General features: G+C 42.6%; 1 protein-coding gene across 3 annotated transcripts in view; it reads right to left on the minus strand.

Moving 5' to 3' along the window:
• Nucleotides 1-5,797: 5,797 nt before the first annotated feature.
• IDE (insulin degrading enzyme) overlaps nt 5,798-20,523 on the minus strand; it is a 131,191-nt gene continuing 116,465 nt past the window's right edge. For all 3 annotated transcript variants that reach the window (XM_002820978.6, XM_009245626.4, XM_024253395.3), the window contains exons 20-25: nt 19,201-19,368; nt 17,254-17,526; nt 14,731-14,792; nt 9,932-10,004; nt 9,150-9,217; nt 5,798-8,100 (exon numbers count right to left, since the gene is read on the minus strand). In XM_002820978.6, the coding sequence (XP_002821024.1) occupies nt 8,005-8,100; nt 9,150-9,217; nt 9,932-10,004; nt 14,731-14,792; nt 17,254-17,526; nt 19,201-19,368 (740 nt within the window). In that variant the 3' untranslated portion in view covers nt 5,798-8,004. The remainder of the gene's footprint in view (nt 8,101-9,149; nt 9,218-9,931; nt 10,005-14,730; nt 14,793-17,253; nt 17,527-19,200; nt 19,369-20,523) is intronic.

Here is a 20,523-nt window from a genome sequence, read left to right on the forward strand (position 1 = left end):
ACAGGTGCGCGCCACCACACCTGGCTACTTTTTTTTTTTTTTTTTTTGAGATGGAGTCTCGCTCTGTTCCCGGGCTGGAGTCAGTGGCACAATCTCGGCTCACGGCAACCTCCGCCTCCTAGGTTCAAGTGATTCTCCTGCCTCAGCCTCCTGAGTAGCTGGGACTACAGGCGTGTGCCACCATGCCTGGCTAATTTTTTTTTTGTATTTTTAGTAGCGACGGGGTTTCACCATGTTGGCCAGGCTGGGGTTTTGCCATGTTGGCCAGGCTGGTCTCAAACTCCTGACTTCAGGTGATCCACCCGCATCGGCCTCCCAAAGTGCTGGGATTACAGGTGTGAGCCACTGCACCCAGTCCATCCAGTTATTCTGGCATGATTTGTTGAAAGACTATTTTTCATTCATTGAATTACAATGACACTTGTCAAAAACAACTGAAATCAATGTGTGGATCTATTTCTAGACTCTCAATTCTATTTCCTTTATCTATATGCCTGTCCTTAGGGCAATACCACACTGTCTTGATTACTACAGTTTTCTATAAGCTTTGCTATCAGGATGGATAACTTTGTCCCTTTTTTTCAAAATTAACTTAGCTATTCAGGATTCTTTTCATGTCCATGTACGTTTCATTTATTTTTGAGACAGGGTCTTGCTCTGTCGCCCAGGCTGGAGTGCAGTGGTACAATCATGGTTCACTGCAGCCTTGACCTCCTGGGCTCAAGCAATTCTCCCACCTCAGCCTCCCAAGTAGATGGGACTACAAGCACGCACGACCACACCCAGCTAGTTTTTGTATTTTTTGTAGAGATGGGGTTTCACCACGTTGCCCAGGCTGGTCTCAAACTCTTGGGCTCAAGCAATTCAACCACCTTAGCCTCCCAGTGTTGAGTTACAGGCATGAGCCAACATGCCCAGTTGATTTTTTTTGAGACAGGGTCTCAGTCTGTCTTCTAGGCTAGAGTGCAGTGGTGTGATCACAGCTCACTTTAACCTTGAATTCCTGGGCTCAAGGGATCCTCCTGCCTCAGCCTCCCAATTAGCTAGGACTACAGGTTTGCACCACCAGGCCTGGCTAAATTTTATTTTATTTTTTTGTAGTGATGGCAGTGGGGGTCTCACTATGTTGCCCAGGCTGGTCTCAAATTCCTGGCTTCAAGTGATCCTCTCACCTCAGCCTCTCAAAGTGCTAGGATTAAAGGCATGAGCCACTGTGCCTGGCATATCTTATTACATTACAGTATCACAGGACCTCAGTTATGATCCCAAGACAAGTGAGAAATATTTTTCCTCCCATCCATCACCTTCCAATCCATGTGAGCAAACATCCTTTTAGATCTTTAAATTTTTCTCTTAGCAATGCTTTGAAGTTTTCAGTGTACAGGTTTTACACATTTTTAGAACTTTACCCCTAAATTCCTTATATTTTGCTGTGATCGAAAATTCTATTTTAATTTTGTTGCTAGTATATAGACAATTGAATTGTTAATGTTGAGTTATATCCTGCACCTTGTTAATTGTCATTAGTGGTAGCATTTTTAGTATTCTCTATGTATGTGATCATGTAGTCCGTGAACAGTTTTACTTCATCCTTTCCAATGTTTATGCCTTACTACACTGACTAGGACCTCAAATACAAGTTTGAAGAGAAGTGGTGTCTTGATGCAGATCTAAGGGGAAATTGTTCAATATTTTATCATTAAATGTTACCTGTAGGCTGGGTGCGTTGGCTCACGCCTGTAATCCCAGCACTTTGGGAGGCTGAGGTGGGGTGGATAACCAGAGGTCAGGAGTTCGAGACCAGTCTGGCCAACATGGTGAAACCCCATCTCTACTAAAAATACAAAAATTAGCTGGGCATGGTGGCAGGCACCTATAATCCCAGCAACTTGGGAGGCTGAGGCAGGAGAATCACTTGAACCCGGGAGGTGGAGGTTGCAGTGAGCCAAAATTGTGCCACTGCACTCCAGCCTGGGCAATAAAATGAGACTCCATCTCAAAAAAAGGAAAGAAAAAAAGTTACCTGCAGATATTTTGTAAATTCCCTTTATTACGTTGAGAAAGTTACCTTCTACTCTTTAAGCTTTTATCATGAACTTTGTAAAATGCTTACTGTATCTATTGAAATAATCCATAATGTGTTTTATTTCTGTTACCATGATAAATAACAATAATTGATTTTTTCTTTTCTTTTTTTTTTTTCTGAGACTAAGTCTTGCTCTGTCTCCTAGGCTGGAGTACAGTGGCGTGATCTCAGCTCACTGCAATCTCCACCTCCCGGGTTCAAGCGATTCTCCTGCCTCAGCCTCCCGAGTACCTGGGATTTCTGGTGTGTGCCACCACGCCCAGCTAGTTTTTGAATTTTTAGTAGAGACAGGGTTTTACCATGTTGGCCAGGCTGGTCTCAAACTCCTGACCTCAGGTGATCCGCTGGCCTTGGCTTCCCAAAGTGCTGGACAGGTGTGAGCCACCGGACCCTGCCTGATTTTTTTTTTTTTTTTTGAGATGGAGTCTTGCTCTGTTGTCCAGGCTGGAGTGCAGTGGCGCCATCTTGGCTCACTGCAACCTCCGCCTCCCAGGTTCAAGCAATTCTCTCACCTCAGCCTCCCAAGTAGCTGGGATTACAGGCACATACCACCATGCCCGGCTAATTTTTGTTATTTTTTTAGTAGAGACAGGGTTTCACCATGTTGGCCAGGCTGGTCTTGAACTCCTGACCTTGTGATCCGCCCACCTCAGCCTCCCAAAGTGCTGAGATTACAGGCGTGAGCCACCACACCCAGCCCTGATTTTCAAATAATATAGCAATCTTGAATTCCTGGGAAAATTCCACTTGGTCATCATGTAAGGTTGGTATAATATTTGAAAATCAATTATATAAAAAATTCATATTTATATATTGCTGGATTCAAATTGCTAATATTTTGTTAAGGACTTTTGGAATTGTTTTTAAGGGCTTGGAGCTTTCTTTTCTTGAAATATCTTTGATTTGGTATAAGGGTAATACTAGCCTCGTGAAGTGAGTTGGGAAGGGCTTCCCTGTTTTCTAACATGTTATGTAAGATTGGTATAATTCCTTCCTTAAATGTTGAATAGAATTCATTAGTGAAGTCATGTGGGCCTGGAAGTTTCTTTATGGGAAGGGTTTCAATTATGACTCACTTTCTTTAACAGGTAAGGGAATATTCAAATCTTCTATTTCTTTTCATGTCTCTTTTGGCAATTTGTGTCTTTCAAGGAACGTGTCCATCTCATCTAAGTTGTCAGATTTACTGGTATATAGTTGTCTATAGCAAAGAGAAAGAAGACAAAGGCCAGACTTCCCTCTGAGTGACGGAAAATTCCTTATCACATACTGACCTTGTTATTAGAAGACACTTGATGCAGTATTTAGGGGTAAGAGGTCATAACATCTGCAACTTACTCTCAAATGATTTGGCAAAACACATACGTGCGCACGCACACATACACACGAGAGAGAGAACGGACAGGATATGAAACAAACAACATTGGTCAATACAGGGTGAAGGGTATATGGGAATTCACTGGACTATTTCAACAACTTTTCTGTAGATTAAACATTTTTCAATATATAAAGTTAAATAATATATTCATATTCCATAACCTGGCAATTTAAGGGAATAATCAGAAAATCACACACATACTCTGCACAAGAAAGTTTATCACAGATCAGAACTTGAAAACACCGTAAAACCCCCCCAGAGGATTCAATAAACAAACAATACGATACCAAAGAGCCGCTGCCGACAACAACAACAACAAAAGACATACTTTTTTCAAGGGTATCCATGTGGAAAATGCTCAGTATAAATAGGCTACTGAGGGGAAGAGTTCCAACACTGAGTACGTGATCCCTTCCTATATGCACAGGAAGAAGACTGCAGAGAAACACCATGCAAGCAGTGGCTGTCTCCGTGGTGGTGTCACAGGTGAAAATGACTCTTCCTCATACTCCTCTTCCAAACTTTTTTTTTTTTTTTTAAGACAGAATATCACTCTGTCGCCCAGGCTGGCGTGCAGTGCCACGATCTCAGCTCACTGCAACCTCCGCTCTCTGCAACCTCCGCCTCCCAGGTTCAAGCGATTCTCTTGCCTCAGCCTCCCGAGTAGCCTGCCACCACACCCAGCTAACTTTGTATTTTTAGTAGAGATGGGGTTTCACCATGTTGGCCAGGCTGGTCTTGAACTCCTGACTTCAAGTGATCCACCCACCTCAGCCTCCCAAAGTGCTGGGATTACAAGCATGAGCCACCACGCCTGGCCTCTTCCAAACTTCCTGAAAGATCCCAGAAACTATCACTCCAGAGCAATAGGAAAAAGAGCTTACACTGGTTTAAGACCTGGATTGCCCCCAAAAGGAAGGGAAGGAGATTCTGCAGGCAGTGGTGACAACTGTCTCAAAGTAGCCTGGCGAAGTGGACTGGGTAAGACTGTGCGATCTGGTCTCATGCCCTCCAAAATAGACAAGGTTAAGAGATCAAGTAAGACAGTAAATGGGAAAAAGGTAAAGTTATATACACATGTAAAAGCAACTGTCTATTTGTTTTACAAGGACGTTCATCGGCTTGGAAGCTATTACTACAGGAAATCCACATGGTACAATGAGAGCTGAAGTCTAAAGAGCTGAGTGGAGGTTTGAATCTGCTTCCTGGATGATCCTGGGCAAACTATTCAGCCTTTCTGAGCCTATTTCCACCTCTGAAAATCTGGGATGATGAAATTTTTTATCACTATCCTCCCTGTTGAAAGACTGTGGGCTGGGTGCAGTGGCTCATACCTGTAATCCCAGTACTTTAGGAGGCCAAGGCGGGTGGATCACCTGAGGTCAGGAGTTTGAGACCAGCCTGGCCAACACGGCAAAACTCCATCTCTACTAAAAATACAAAAAATTAGTGGAGTGCAGTGGCGTGCACAGGTAATCCTAGCTACTCCAGAGGCTGAGGCAGGAGAATCGCTGGAACCCAGGAGGCGGGGGTTGCAGTGAGCCGAGATCGCACGACTGCACTCTAGCCTGGCTGACAGAGTGAGACTCTGTCTCAAAAAAAACAAAAACAAAAACAAAAACCCTAAAAAACAATAGGGGGACCTGCTGAGTCCCCTGAGTCCCTCCATGTATCATGAATGAGGGGACGACTGTCCCAACTCATAAATCCTGGAGTTGCTCTGTTGCTCTTGGCCTCTGTGTGGGGCTGCCACATCGTCCCTGAGAACAATGCTGACTGTGCGGGCTGGACCACTGCCTATGCTGGAAAAGTGAGGAACAAGCAGATTCTTCTTGAAATGCCTGCCTGAGCCAGCTGGCCACTACATGAGTAGAAAAATTATTTTGACAGGGATCAAGAAGACAGAGATTGAACACGATATCTGCCTAAACTGCAGCTGGAGATGTGGCAAGAAGATGTAAGGACTCATTGTAGGGGAGAGAAATATTTTTTCTATCCTTTTTATTTTCGTCCCTGTAAGGGCAGGAACAAATCTTTCTGGGTTTGGAGTCAGTGACAATACTCACAGCAAGGAGTCCAACATCAAATACTGAGATTCTTGTTTTACAAAAGTGATCTATTCTTAAGGTTGTGAAATTGAGTCTTCTATTTGACAAAAATCATTGTTACCCAGAAACACTTTTAAAATGTTAATATAATTCACTGCTTTCTGCATTATGAACAACGGAAGCAAGAAATCTGGTCAAACTGGGATGTTGAGAGGTAGGCTGAGGACTGGCCACTGTACTATTTCACTAAAACTGGAAAAATAATACAAATGCAGACTCCAGAGGTGAAATTCAGGCGATTTATTGTAAACAGGATAACCCTAGCACTCCACCATACTGGCTGTGTCACATGCTCCCTCTTTCACATCAACTGGTCAAAAAAGAAGACTTTCTTAAGAAGCCTCAGGTAACTAATAACTTAGTTCCACAAATCTCATTTACTAAGCACTGAGTAAACTGCAGTATCTGGGGTAGTCTGTTATTGCTCATGGACTGCAGCTTGGACCCATCTAAATGAATCCGTTAGTATGCCTGAGTGATCAACAGCAGCTCTAGATCCAACCTGGAAATTGGAAAATGCTGACGCATACTAAACAACAATTGCAGGTTCATGGAAGACTACATGAGATTGCTCTCAGATCTCTTCATGTGTCATTCTCATAAAAAAAGACACTTAAATTTCACCCATTTTTTTAAAAAGAGCTAAAAGTTACTCAATAGCACATAATTTTCCACATAAAAGGTAGGTGGATTTTTATTTACTAGTACAGTGGTGGATCAGAACACTCAGGCCTAATTTTAGATGTCTTGTATATACTTGCAGTTTAATGAAAAGCTGCATAGTCTACAAGTACATAAAACCAGAAGGAAGTGATGATTTCACACACCTTCTGATGGATAGAGACAGGCTTCATATAAGGAGGTTCTTGAAGGTAGGGATAAAAAGATGGTTACAGCACCACATTGATCTGACAGTAGAAATGGAGCCCCGCTTTTGAAAGCAGCCCCATAGTTGTGACTATATCGTTCTTGCCCCAAATTGAGATTTGGAAAATGGCAAATGTAAAAACTTAAGATGTGAAAAGGTATGACTTTACAGAAGAAAGTCCTAGCCAATCAAATCATATGGGGAGGTAAAATGTCCTTCGAAAATGCCATTCTTTACTTTGCCTGAGTTAGTGGATGACAGGGCCACTTACTGTTACTAGTGCTTGTATATGGAAATATATTCACAATTTCTCTTGAAGCAAGTTTTAATAACAGTAAATATTTCAAAACAGCTGTTAAATCTACAGTAACAATTTCACCTAAAATAGTATCTCATGACAAAAATATTTTTTAAAAGTCCACTCCAGTCATCATCTGTGTTTATATGTTTATATTTATATATTCAAAAAATAACTTAACATTTAAGGCAAGATTAGACTGGTAGCAACAAGGGATTTTAGAGTTTTATGAAGACCTGCTATATAAGAATGCAAGGCTTTACTTTTTATATTTCCAAAAAGGTGGCTTTGTATTTGCTGCCTTTTAAACTCATAAAGGGGCAAGATATTTTGGTTCACATACTGACTGCAATTTCACTGTAATAAAAAGTTATATAGGTGGTTACAAAAAGCTGATGTTGGAAAAGCATGTCACACACTCAGTAGGATCCGAAGTTGACCCTATTTGTACGTGTTAAATAAATATGTTGTGTTAAAGCAATATGTTGATGAGGAAAAGTAAAACTCATGGAACACTGCAAACCAACTATGAAGAAGTAGGTCAATATAATTCAATCAGAATGAAAGAAACCACAGTAATCCTGAGAAATTCAGTTTAGGACAAAATTGATGTAAGGTAAGTCTGTATTTCTAGCATTGTAAATAAGTAGGATTTTCTAGCATTTTACTAGTTGGAATAAAAAACATGTTCAAATTTTATAAAAAGATTAAAACCATGCCTTATATAACCAGCATTTCACTAATAAAAGATTACATTGCTTTATCATCTGCCAAATGTAATGTTTTCCACTGATTTACATGAAACCATCAAGTAAAAAGCAAATTTGAGGATCAATTTTTAAAAAGTTATTACCTTTCTAAATGTTGTGAAGCCTTCCATGTCAACCTAGGAGGATTTTAGAAAAGAGTTAACTTTTAACTTTCTTTGGACAAGTGACTATTTTACACAATAGGGAAGGAAGATTCTATAGGAATATCATTCATTTTAAGCATTGTTATATTGGGGAAATTTCTCTCAGTAATCAAAAGAAAAATTTTAAAATATTTAAGAGGCATGTATTTAAAAAATATTCTACATCTATAAGATTTTGTAATTTAATTACTTTGGATTTATAATATTTCTACATAATAACATTTGACAATTTTTTTGTTTGTTTGTTTCTCTAATAGTGAATCAGAAACTATTAAAGTGGCCAAGATGATTTTCTTAGGCTCTGGAAGACTCAGGAATGCATCCACTTGCACTTTCCCATGAATGGGGTATCTTCAGAGTTTTGCAGCCATGAAGTTAATATGTGGTTTCACAAGGGGAAACAGTGGCAGACCACGCTTGAATTCGGTCATGTTCTGAATCACTTCAGGCTGCAAAGAAAAAAGTTTCCTTTTAGTGTATTTAACCTAAACATCAGAATAAGGACATCGACTTTTTTGGGGGGACACTGGGAGCACACCTCAGTTCTACTCAATATACTGGTTTGTTTTGGCCTGAGGCCGCTCTACCTAATAACCCATGTATCATGATCTGCTGACCTTTCTTCTGGATCAGTAGGTCTGGAGGGTCGTGAATTGGTCTGTACAAACCTATGGTAAGTGTCCTTAGTCCTTTTGGTTTTCCTCTGGGCAAACAAGGGCTGGCTCACCAGGGACTTAGGGGCTCCGCATCAAGGCTTCAGCAGAGTAGCAGAGGCTGGTGTGCCCACCCACAAAAAGCCTAGTTACACTGCCAGTTTCCTCCTCTTGCAAGCTAATGTCAATCCTTCTAGATGATTAAAATACACAGGTAACATGGGAGAGAGACTAAGAAGTCTCTCTCCAATATTCAGTGCTGGGAACAGATGTGGCCAGAAATGATCCACTGCAAAATAACACAACTGTTCAAACAGGAGGCAAAGGCAGACAAGGGTAGAGGCTGAGTGACTAGATGTTCAGGGAAGAACTAAAGTAGAGGCTCCAACACCTGGTGACCTGAAACTTTTAGTTCATCACTTTTAGTTCCCAATGAACAAGCTTCTTCTGGCCGGGCACGGTGTCTCCTGCCTGTAATCCCAGCACTCTGGGAGGCCGACGCGGGTGATCACTTGAGGTCAGTAGTTTGAGACCAGCCTGGCCAACATGGTGAAACCCCATCTCCACTAAAAATACAAAAACTAGCTGGGCGTGGTGGCATGTGCCTGTAATCCCAGCTACTCAAGAGGCTGAGGCAGGATAATTGCTTGAACCCGAGAAGTGGAGGTTGTAGTGAGCTGAGATGAGATCGCACCACTGCACTCCAGCCTGGGTGACTGAGTGAGACTCCATTTCAAAAAAAAAAAACAAAACAAAACAAAAAAACAAACAAAAAAAACCAAGCTGCTTCTTCTAAATAGAAAGTCCTCTGTCAGTACAATCTAACATAACATTAAATTTCTTACTTGTGGCAAGGCTGGTGCTTGTGACAAATTTATGTCATTTTGACATGGGAACTCTCCAACAACAGGACCTATAAGAAAATAAAAGGTTTAATACTTTGTACTTACTGATACTATCACAAAAGAACAACTAAAAAAAACTAAACCAGACTCAGTTAATTAAAAACACTGCACCAGCCCCGTTCATGTACTTCTCAGATCCTCTAAAGGTTGCCTGCTACCCAAGGCCTTTAAGTACTTGTCCTGCCTCCTATCCAGAGCCACCCAGTGATGGCTCATGATATTCCTGAGGTCATAAAACTTTGGCCACAGCAGTTTTAGGGCCCAGGTCTAATGTGACTTTCTGGCCACCCAGAAGGACCTTACTAGGTTTCTAAACTGTTAGTAAACTTACTAGTTTTACTAAACTGCCCAGAAAGCAAGGGAGTTAATGGCCACAGGACAAACTTTGGCCAGTAAAAGCCAGGAAACGAGGACTGGGAAGTTAACTTGCTTACCCATACTCCCCACAAGCAGTGGTTCATGCAGCCTGTTTGGAGACGCCCCAACAGCAAGCAGCTGTGTTTTCCTGTGATGCTGTGGCTAGCTCAGCATTCTATCACCTGGTATTGCCTCTCTCCTTCACTGCCTCATTTCTCTTTTCCCCTTATATCTGCAGACCTTATCTCCAGTTTCCGTTCTCTACCTCTTTTACTTTCTGGTGTTATATAAGGCATGTAGCTATGACAAAGGCCAACTATCAGATGGCTCAACATGAGCCTAAAAAGGCAACATTTAATACTTACAAGAATCCATTTCCCTGGCAAGAACATGGACGGATACCTTATGTCTCCTTGGGGCATCTACTGCCAACATTTCCTAGGCAGAAAGAAGAGCAAGGTCACCCTTTTGCTCCACTAAAGAACTTACAATGAGATGTTCTCTGATGACTATGAAGAATCAGCTATCACACAGTCAGATACAGAAAAGATGCTTCCCTTTCTGGCCGGGTGCGGTGGCTCATGCCTGTAATCCCAGCACTTTGGGAGGCCGAGGCAGGTGGATCATTTGAGGTCAGGAGTTCGAGACCAGCTTGGCCAACATAGTGAAACCCTGTCTTTACCAAAAATACAACAATTAGCCAAATGTGGTGGCACATGCTTGTAATCCCAGATACTTGGGAGGCTGAGGTGGGAGGATTGCCTGACACAAGGAAGCAAGTTTGCCACGTGCCGTGAGCCGAGATCACGCCATTGCACTTCAGCCTGGGTGACAGAGCCAGACTCTGTCTCAAAAAAAAAGAAAAGAAGAAGAAAAAGAAAAGATACTTCCCTTTCTTTCCCCTCACTTACATTATTTTATTTAAGCTCTAGAAAGATTTAGCAAGGCAGGCAAGAATTATTCTTTTTTTTTTCCTTTCCTTTTCTTACTCTAAGGAAAGAATTATTCTTAACCCAATTTTACAGATGAGAAAACTGAATCCAAGGAAATTAAAAAACTGCTCAAACTCCTACAGCTAATAAGTGCCTGAGCTAGGATTAAAAACCTAGCCTAGTACTCCCTGGGATGGGCTGTGCAGGGCTGCACTTGGTGATCTTTAGTGTCTACAGAGACAATGGTCTGAGCTTAGTCAGGGATAAGCACAACGCCTGCTCCTCTAAGAACCTTCTCAGATTCTGCTTGTAAACTGTGGTTCATCTACCAAAAGAGAAAGGAAACTAACAATTACTGAGTCCTGCGTTATATCAGGCACTCTCCTATGTCAGTTCACTTAATTCTCTGTGAACTAAGCATCATGATGATTCTTACTTTAGAGGCATGGACTCTTAAGACACAGCAGCTTACATGAATTACATGGGTCACACAGTTCATAGGTGATGGTGTCAGAAGCTAGAGTCTGCTTGCTCTCTCTATTCCACCATGCTGCTTGGAGGGATTCTCCTTAGTTACTACCATGAATGCCAGCAGTGCTAGGCTGGCGGGTGGATCCTGTGGGGAAGTATGTCCCAACCTTTCCCTTAACAGCAGACTTTTACTGTCTTTTCTAAAGGGGTACAAAATTGTGACAAAATTCCTCTTATTCCTTAGCCACAAGCAACGTTTCATATCCTTAGAGGAAAGAAATCATCAGCCAAACCAAATCCACTCAACAGTTATTTACTAATAACTATTACTAGTTACTAGTAACTGGGCAGTTACTAATAAGCCTGGTCCTATGTGACTGCAAGGAAGCCCTGTTGATGTTGCACAGCAATCCTGCCCATGGCTCCCCACTCTACTCCCTGCCAGCAGGCAAAACAGCCCAGATTCTCACAGGCCTGCTCTGACCTCTCCAGCCTCTTTCCAGGAGCTCAGCCCAGGTCTGCCTCTATTAACATGTAGCACCTCATCTAAGAACTTCATCTTACTGGAGTAAAAAGTTTGCTTCCAAAGATCTCTTCTCCATCTCTTGTCACCCAAACCTTCATTACCCCCTTGTCTATCCACATCAGCAGACAGCAGAACACCTTCTCCAGTTTCAGATTGTTCCCGATTTTCTGACCAACTCTGGACGATCCTCATTTTTCTAAAAACAAACAACTGCACCTTCATGCAAACTATTAATATGTTCTAAGGAACACTACAGTCCCGGGAGATATTTATAGGTATTCCGTGTAAAAAAGGATGCATGGTGAAATCAGTTTAGAAAATGTTAGTCAAAATTAAATAAATGCAGGCTAAAGTCTTTACTGTGGGACTTCTTATAATTTCTAAAATACCAATACACTCTGATTCTCTAAGAATGCGAATAGTCTTTCCCAAACTTGTATGCTCATGAAACCCTTTTCCTAGGTACCCCTATTAATATCTTGCATACCCTGGAACACAGCTAGGGAAATGCTGTTCTAGACTTAGCTTAAGCCTGGTTATAAATACTCTCTCTGTTGTTGTTGTTTTTTTTTTTTTTGAGATGGAGTCTCGCTCTGTCGCCCAGGCTGGAGTGCAGTGGTGCAATCTTGGCTCACTGCAACCTCTGCCTTCTGGGTTCAAGTGATTCTCCTGCCTCAGCCTCCTGAGTAGCTGGGATTACAGGCATGCGTCACCACACCTGGCTAATTTTTGTATTTTTAGTACAGACGGGGTTTCACCATGTTGGTCAGGCTGGTCTCGAACTCCTGACCTCGTGATCTGCCCACCTTGGCCTCCCAAAGTGCTGGGATTACAGGCGTGAGCCACCACGCCCAGCCCCTCTCTCTTTTTTTTGAAACAGGGTCTAGCTATGTTTCCAAGGTTGGTCTTGAACTCCTGGGCTCTAGCGATCTTCCTGTCTCAGCCTCCCCAGCAGGTGGGACTACAGGCTACTATTGCAAAAGAACAAGAGTAATTTAGATGAGACTCTTCTTTTCCTCCATACAATGCAAAGGAAGCCATGAGGTAAAGAAAATCACTTGTCCAGCCATCCATTTTCGTAGCCAAAATGGGTCAAATCTCATTGCTGAAAAAGGTGCTTTCAAAATACTGGCTTCTGCTGCTCAATTCTGAAACTATAGTCTCCTTTCCTTATTGTTAAGGTGATACCAGCTATATTAATACTTGTTTGCATACAGCCTTAATAATTTTGCAGAAGAGTTGCCGAGAGAGGTGTAAGCAACTCATGGATGATACAAAATCACCATTTTTCTCAAAGAAACTATCAGCACCTTCGGGTCAAAGACTGTTACTTTTTCCTTACCCTCTCACTCAGCACTAAGAGTGGTGAATTAAACTAACATTAGAAACCCTAGTACAGGAGAAAATGTGATCAAGCCTCATTGTACCACTAACTTCACAAAGTCATTCTAATGAAAACTGTAAGCACTGACTCCTATGCTGGTAGCTATAGTACATCCCTAGAAAAAAATACTGTAGAGTATCTCTCTAAAAGGATGTGGGCACAGGGCAGGACTGAGTCCCCGACCAAACAACATAATGACAGATACAAACCAGAAATGGCTAGAACATTAAGGGACAATTCTAAGGTACTACGGTAATCACAGAGTATAATTTTGCTCCTTATTTTGAAAAATAGGCATATAAGTATTTTACACAAACTAGAGGCCCCAATATATTACAAAAAACATATGTAACACTTTAGGTGCAACTCCATTGCAGCATAAATTTTGAGTTTTTGCATTTAGCATACTTATTACACATTAATATACCTACTTAATGGAAATTTTGCTATCCTTCTTAGAATTTTTATATAGGGGAAGATTTAGATGGTGTGAACCTCTTTTTTTTGAGACGGAGTCTCGCACTGTCACCCGGGCTGGTGTGCAGTGGTGCGATCTCAGCTCACTGCAACCTCCGCCTGCCGGGTTCAAGTGATTCTCCTGCCTCAGCCTCCCGAGTAGCAGGGATTACAGGCACCCGCCATCACGCCAGGCTAATTTTTTTTATTATTATTATTTTTAGCAGAGACAGGGTTTCACTATGTTGGCCGGACTGGTCTTGAACTCCTGACCTCGTGATTTACCCACCTTGGCCTCCCAAAGTGCTGGGATTACAGGCGTGAGCCAACACGCCCAGCCGGTGTGAATCTCTTAAAGCTTGCTAGGAAGACTTTAATGGTGGTGCCTCCCTTTCCAGTTGATAAACTTCCTAAGTGAGCACAAGCATGTAAAACTTATAATATCTCTGACCACAATTCAAAGGTGAGTAATCATTTATTTTAAAAAGCAGCCACAGTGGCACCTAAATGGGTGAAGATAATTTATAGTTGTCAGAGCTTGGAAAATAATCTGATTCTCAAGTTCTTTTGTTTTCTTTGTTCTTCCTTCCCACCAAACAAGCTCAGCAATATTCTTTGCAGAGCAGGGTGGAGAACAGAGAGAAGAAACTGAAAGGGTGCCTAAAAAGGTAGATCTGGAAGTCAGGAAAGGCTGTCACAGTCCTTGGTTTAGAGCATGGGTCAATCTTTTGGCTTCCTTGGGCCACACTGGAAGAAGAAGAATTGTCATGGGCCACACATAAAATACACTAACAATAGCTGATAAGCTAAAAGAAAAAAAAATTTGCAAAATATCTCGTAATGTGGGCTGCACATGGCCCGCAGGCTGCAGGTTCGGCAAACTTGGTTTAGAGGGAGAGGAAAACAGTACTTGGTTCAATAAAAACTGTCTTTATTCTAAAAGTCATTAAGCGTTTGTGTCAAAAAACTCAGATCCACAAAAACACCTTCATAAATCCAGCCTGAATGGCTTCAAAGGAGCAACACACAATATAGCACATACAATAGGTGTTTTGGTTTTTTTGAGGCACAGTTTCGCTCTGTCACCCAGACTGGAGTGCCGTGGCACGATCTCCACTCACTGCAACCTCTGCCTCCCAGGTTTAAGCGATTCTCATGCTTCAGCCTCCTGAGTAGCTGGGATTACAGGTGTATGCCACTATGCCCAGCTAATTTTTGTATTTTTAGTATAAATGGGGTTTCACCATGTTGGCCAGGCTGGTCTTTAACTCCTGACCTCAAGCGATCCTTCCGCCTTGGCCTCCCGAAGTGCTGGGATTACAGGTGTAGGCCGCCATACCCAGCCCTATAATACTTTCTTATCAGTCAAAATCTAAATATATGAATTTGACTTACCTTGTAGAATTTGATGATATCTTCCTTGGTAAGTGTCTTTAAATATGCAACCTCAGTGCTATCTGAAAAAGTAATCAAACAATATTTTACTAACATTCCCATATGAAGCAGCCCAGAACAGTACATTAAATGACAATATACTTCACTCCAAGACTCTTAAGTATCCATATATATTTTTTTGAGACAGAGTTTCACTCTGTCGCCCACGCTGGAGTGCAGTGGCTCGATCTCGGCTCACTACAACCTCTGCCTCCTAGGTCCAAGTGATTCTCCTGCCTTAAGCCTCCTGAGTAGTTGGGATTACAGGAACAAGTCAACACGTCTGGGTAATTTTTATATTTTCAGTAGAGATGGGGTTTCGCCATGTTGGCTAGGCTGGTCTTGAACTCCTGACCTCAAGTGATCTGTCCACCTCAGCCTCCCAAAGTGCTGGGATTATAGGCATGAGCCATCGTGTCTGGCCAAGTATCCACTTTTTTTTTTTTTTTTTTTTGAGATGGAGTCTTGCTCTGTCACCCAGGCTGTTGTGCAGTGGTGCAATCTCGGCTCACTGTAAGCTCCGCCTCCCGGGTTCATGCCATTCTCCTGCCTCAGCCTCCCAAGTAGCTGGGACTACAGGCGCCTGCCACCATGCCCAGCTAATTTTTTTTTTTTTTTGTATTTTTAGTAGATATGGGGTTTCACCGTGTTAGCCAGGATGGTCTCAATCTCCTAACTCGTGATCCACCCGCCTCGCACTCCCAAAGTGTTGGGATTACAGGCGTGAGCCACTGCGCCTGGCCAAGCATCCACATTTTTACGTGATCATTTGCTTTGATTTCAGGTAAAAGTAAGTGGATGCTGGCTGGGCACAGTGGCTCACGCCTATAATCCCAGCACTTTGGGAGGCCAAGGTGGGTGGATCACTCGAGGCCAGGAGTTTGAGACCAGCCTGGCCAACATGGTGAAACCCCATCTCTACTAAAAATACAAAAACTAGCTGGGTGTGGTGGAGTGTGCCTGTAGACCTAGCTACTTGGGAGAGGCTGAGACATGAGAATCACCTGAACCCGGGAAGCAGAGGTTGCAGTGAGCCAAGATCACATCACTCTACTACAGCCTGGGCGACAGAGCAAAACTGTCTCAAAAAAAAAGAGGCCAGGTGTGGTGGCTCACACCTGTAATCCCAGCATTTTGGGAGGCCGAGGCGGGGGGATCACCTAAGGTTGGGAGTTCGAGACCACCCTGACCAACATGGAGAAACCCGTCTCTACTAAAAATACAAAGTGGTGGCACATGCCCGTAATCCCAACTATTTCGGAGGCTGAGGCAGGAGAATCGCTTGAACCCGGGAGGTGGAGGTTGTGGTGAGCCAGAGATCGTGCCATTGCACTCCAGCCTGGGCAACAAGAGCAAAACTCCATCTTAAAAAATAATAATAATAAGTGGATGTAGTGCAATGGGTAAGAGCCTTGGCTCAGGAGCCAGGCCAGCCTGGATTCATATCCTGGCTCTCTGGTTATGAGCTTTTGGATCTTGGCCATTCATCTCAACTTTCCTGAGCCTTAGTTTCCTCATCTGGAAATTGGGGATAATAACTACTTAATAAGGGCTGCAGTGAGAATTAGGAAAAAGATATATGACAATAACACTGCTAGGTAGATGGTAAACGCTCAATAAATGAGAGATAGTATTATTAATAGTGAATCCAACTGCTAGATAAATTATAGGTAGGCTGGACGTGGTGGCTCATGCCTGTAATCCCAGCACTTTGGGAGTCTGAGGCAGAAGACTCGCTTGAGCCTAGGAATTCAAGGCTACAGTGAGCTATGATGACACACTGTACTCAAGCCTGGCTGATAGAGTGAGATACTGTCTGAAAGAACAAAAAGAAAAATTATGGGTAAGGAAACTGAGGTCCAAAAAAGGTATCTTGACCAAGATTTTTAGCTTGTTGGTGTCAGAATAAGAACACAATCCACATCCCCTGACTTCTATTACAGCTTAGCACAATCCATTGTTAATCTATGCTCTAGAAGCAAAGTGAAAGGAAGCTGATTCAAGACAGGAGACTTCAAGAATCACAGCTCTCCCAAATCTGAAAGGAGTGAAAAATCTTTGGAGATCCCTACAGGCAAATGTTTGAACTCCTGTGCCTCAAGGACAGCATTTGCCTCAAAGGGGTTCAATCTGGTATTATCTCATTTTTTTAGTATTATGGGAAATAGATACTTAGGTATCTGTGATCAGAATCTCAGGATACGCTGATGAAACAAAAATGTGAAATTGAATTATTATTAATACTTTATTGTGAGATATAGGTAGATCCACGTCTAGGTTTGGAGGAAAAAAGAGATAAGGTTTGTAATAGAAAATTGGAGTTAAATTAAATAACAATTCTTTAGAAGTGCCAGCCATCCCCCCACCCCAACTCCCCAAATAGGTAATGGAATATCACCTACAAAATGAATACCATTTTGTAGAATAGCCTTAATCAAATGTTACTTGAATGCCATAAATGTTAGGGCCCTAATTTTACCTTACCTCTGTCAAAATTATATTGCTGGGAGATGATTTCTCCCCAATATTTAGCACACTCAGCAGACAGCTTCTTTGGTTTGTCTAGTCGACGAATTGCTAATGCTTGAATGTGTTTTTGGAAGGCCTCTTCTGTCATATCCTCTATGGACTTTTCCATGGTAATTAAGAAAGCTTCCACTCTGCTTTCTAGGTAGTGAGGTGGCTTTTCTGACTGGATGATGAATCTCAAGCCCTGTATGCCATTGGCTCGACGTGGCCCGCTGAAGACAATATAGCCTGAAACACAGACATCAGCCAGTCATGACCTTGGCATTTGACACCTGGGTCATTTTTAATCCTTCAAAAACTAACCTGTCTGAGCAAATAAAATCTAGTTTAAGGTTTTAGATTATTCACCTCTTAAAGAAATAAGAGCACTTAAGATGGTTTCAGTTCCTAAGGACAGAGCAGAAGAGCTCTCTGAAGAATTACAAAGTTGGAGATGACTTTTTCTTCTTCTTAGGAAAAAAATCCTATTCATTATTCAAACTCCCATCTTGTCACTCCTCACTCTCTGCTAGTTAATCCTCTTCAATCTACGCTAAAATTACTCCCAGACTATAAAATGCTGGACTCATTTTCATCCCTTAGTCACAGTCCTAGCTGTGTTTCCTTTAACATCCAAGTTCCATGTATGAACCTGACTCTCCTACTGTATTTCTTGTTAGATAATCCATTCCAGAGCCAATTAATTCAGAATGCAACTCTCTAGAGATCAAGCTAATTAAAAGTCATACTTCCATGTTATCTCATGAGGCCATGCACTACCTCCCTTCAACATCTTTTCAAAACCAAGCTCTTGGCTTATCTCCTTCAGCTGCCCTGCCCTGATCCACCACTTCCAACAGCTGTGGTGCCTCTGGGTCTCACTTCTGAGGAAGTTTCTATCTTCAACATAGCCATTCAAAGTTTGATTTTTTTTGAGATGGAGTCTCGCTCTGTCACCCAAGCTGGAGTGCAGTGGCGCGATCTCTGCTCACTGCAAACTCCACCTCCCAGGTTCAAGTGATTCTCTGCCTCAGCCTCCCGAGTAGCTGGGATTACAGGCATGCACCATCACGCCCAGCTAATTTTTGTATTTTTAGTAGAGATGGGGTCTCACCATATTGGCCAGTCTGGTCTTGAACTCCTGACCTCAGGTGATCCACCTGCCTCAGCCTCCCAAAGTGCTGGGATTACAGGCGTGCGCCACCGTGCCCGGCCAATAGTTTGAGCTCTTATAATAACATTTACCATGCTGTACTAAAATTATTCCTTTACAGGCCTGCCATCCTGATTTGACTGTGAGCTCCTCAAAAGGAAAGACCATCTGGAGCATCCATTTTCCATGTCCAGCACCTAGCACAATGGGTATTTAAACAATGATAGGTACTTGGAGAGACTCATCCTTTTTTCACTGGTTCCTTTCTGTCATTATTGGGGCTTCTTTGAGCTTCTTTCCTCATTGATTAAATCTGCCAGTACCTCAAGACTTTTAACAGTATCTAAAACTGCAAACACTTGCTGAGTGCCTTCTGTATGTCCCAGGCTTGGGATATAAAGATGAACGAGAAATAATACCTACCCTCAAGGAACTCAAGCTTTAGTGAATCTAAGCTCCTCTGGATGGCTTGTTTCTCATCTTGCTACCCATAAGCTTGTCCTTAGTATCCTTTTCCCCCACCTAAAATGTCCTCTTTATTGACATGTATGTAATATACAGTATCATCTCATAAAGAATTGCTTTACTGTCCATAAGATAGTGATTGCTTATCTTTTAGAAGTGGATTCTCTGTAATAAGGTTTTCTCAAGTCTGTCTAAGTAGAGCATGCCTGATACACAGTGTCAGGTGAAAATGTGGAAAATGTTTTACAGGGAAAACAATTCATCGAAGTCTACAGTACCCTGCTATTTCCCCACTTTCCTCTCACCCAACTGCTCCTTGGTGCGCAGGGTGTTGAAGCAAGGTTCTGAGATAATCTGACAGAAGAGCTCCAGAAACATATTCTCTGAGGTGCTTTGCATGTCTGTTTGGTAGTATATTTCGATGCCACAGTTATTGTGAACTTCATTTCTCTGCTGATAAACAAACCATCCTCCTAGGAAGTTTCAAAAAGACAGCAGCAAGTTCAAAAACTTATTTGGGGTTTAATAAAGTCAATGCTATGTCTGCCCACACTTACAGATGATAATTTAGACATTAATAGAAAAGGGAGGTAGAGAAGCCTGGAGTTGTATTTCATTGATTTCACTTTTCTGATCATGTCCAACTTTGACCAACAGTCAAACTTACTGATTATAAATTGGCAGCACTAAGTTCCCTCTCATCAGAAGGAGGGGAGCCAGCATCATGGCTCACATTTATAGTCCCAGCTACTTGGGAGGCTGAGGCGGGAGGATCACTTGACCCCAGGAGTTTGAGGCTGCAGTGAGCTGTGACTATACCACTAAACTCCAGACCAAGATACAGAGTGAGACTTGTCTCAAAAAAAAAAAAAAAGCAGAGAGGAACGTGGCCTGTAAGCCTCTCTCCCTTACCCACCTCACATCCTTCTAGCCTTGTCATACTTTTTTTTTGAGACAAAGTCTTGCTCTGTCACCCAGGCTGGAGTGCAGTGGTGCCATCTCAGCTCACTGCAACCTCCGCCTACCGGGTTCATGCAATTCTCCTGCCGCAACCTCCCGAGTAGCTGGGACTATAGGCATGTGCCACCACACCTGGCTAATTTTTCTATGTTTGGTAGATACGGGGTTTTGCCATGTTGGCCAGGCTGGTCTTGAACTCCTGGCCTCAGGTGATCTGCCTGCCTTGGCCTCCCAAAATGCTGGGATTGTAGACATGGGCCACCACGCCTGGCCCTTTTATTTTTTTATTTTATTTTTTTCTTTGAGACGGAGTCTCGCTCTGTCGCCCAGGCTGGAGTGCAGTGGTGCAATCTCAGCTCACTGCAACCTCCATCTCCTGGGTTCAAGCAACTCTCCTACCTTAGCCTCCCGAGTAGCCAGGATTACAGGTGCCTGCCACTATGCCCAGCTACTTTTTGTATTTTTAGTAGAGACGGGGTTTCACCACGTTGGCCAGGCTGGTCTCAAACTCCTGACCTTAGGTGATCCACCCACCTCGGCCTCCCAAAGTGCTGAGATTACAGGTGTGAGCCACCACACCCGGCTGCCTGGCCCTTTTCATATATATTCTAAAACATCTCCTTGATTGCAGTGAGCTGACACTGCACCACTATACTCCAGCCTGGGTG

The sequence above is a fragment of the Pongo abelii genome, chromosome 8 (assembly GCF_028885655.2).
Source record: "Pongo abelii isolate AG06213 chromosome 8, NHGRI_mPonAbe1-v2.0_pri, whole genome shotgun sequence".
Lineage (NCBI taxonomy): Eukaryota > Metazoa > Chordata > Mammalia > Primates > Hominidae > Pongo > Pongo abelii.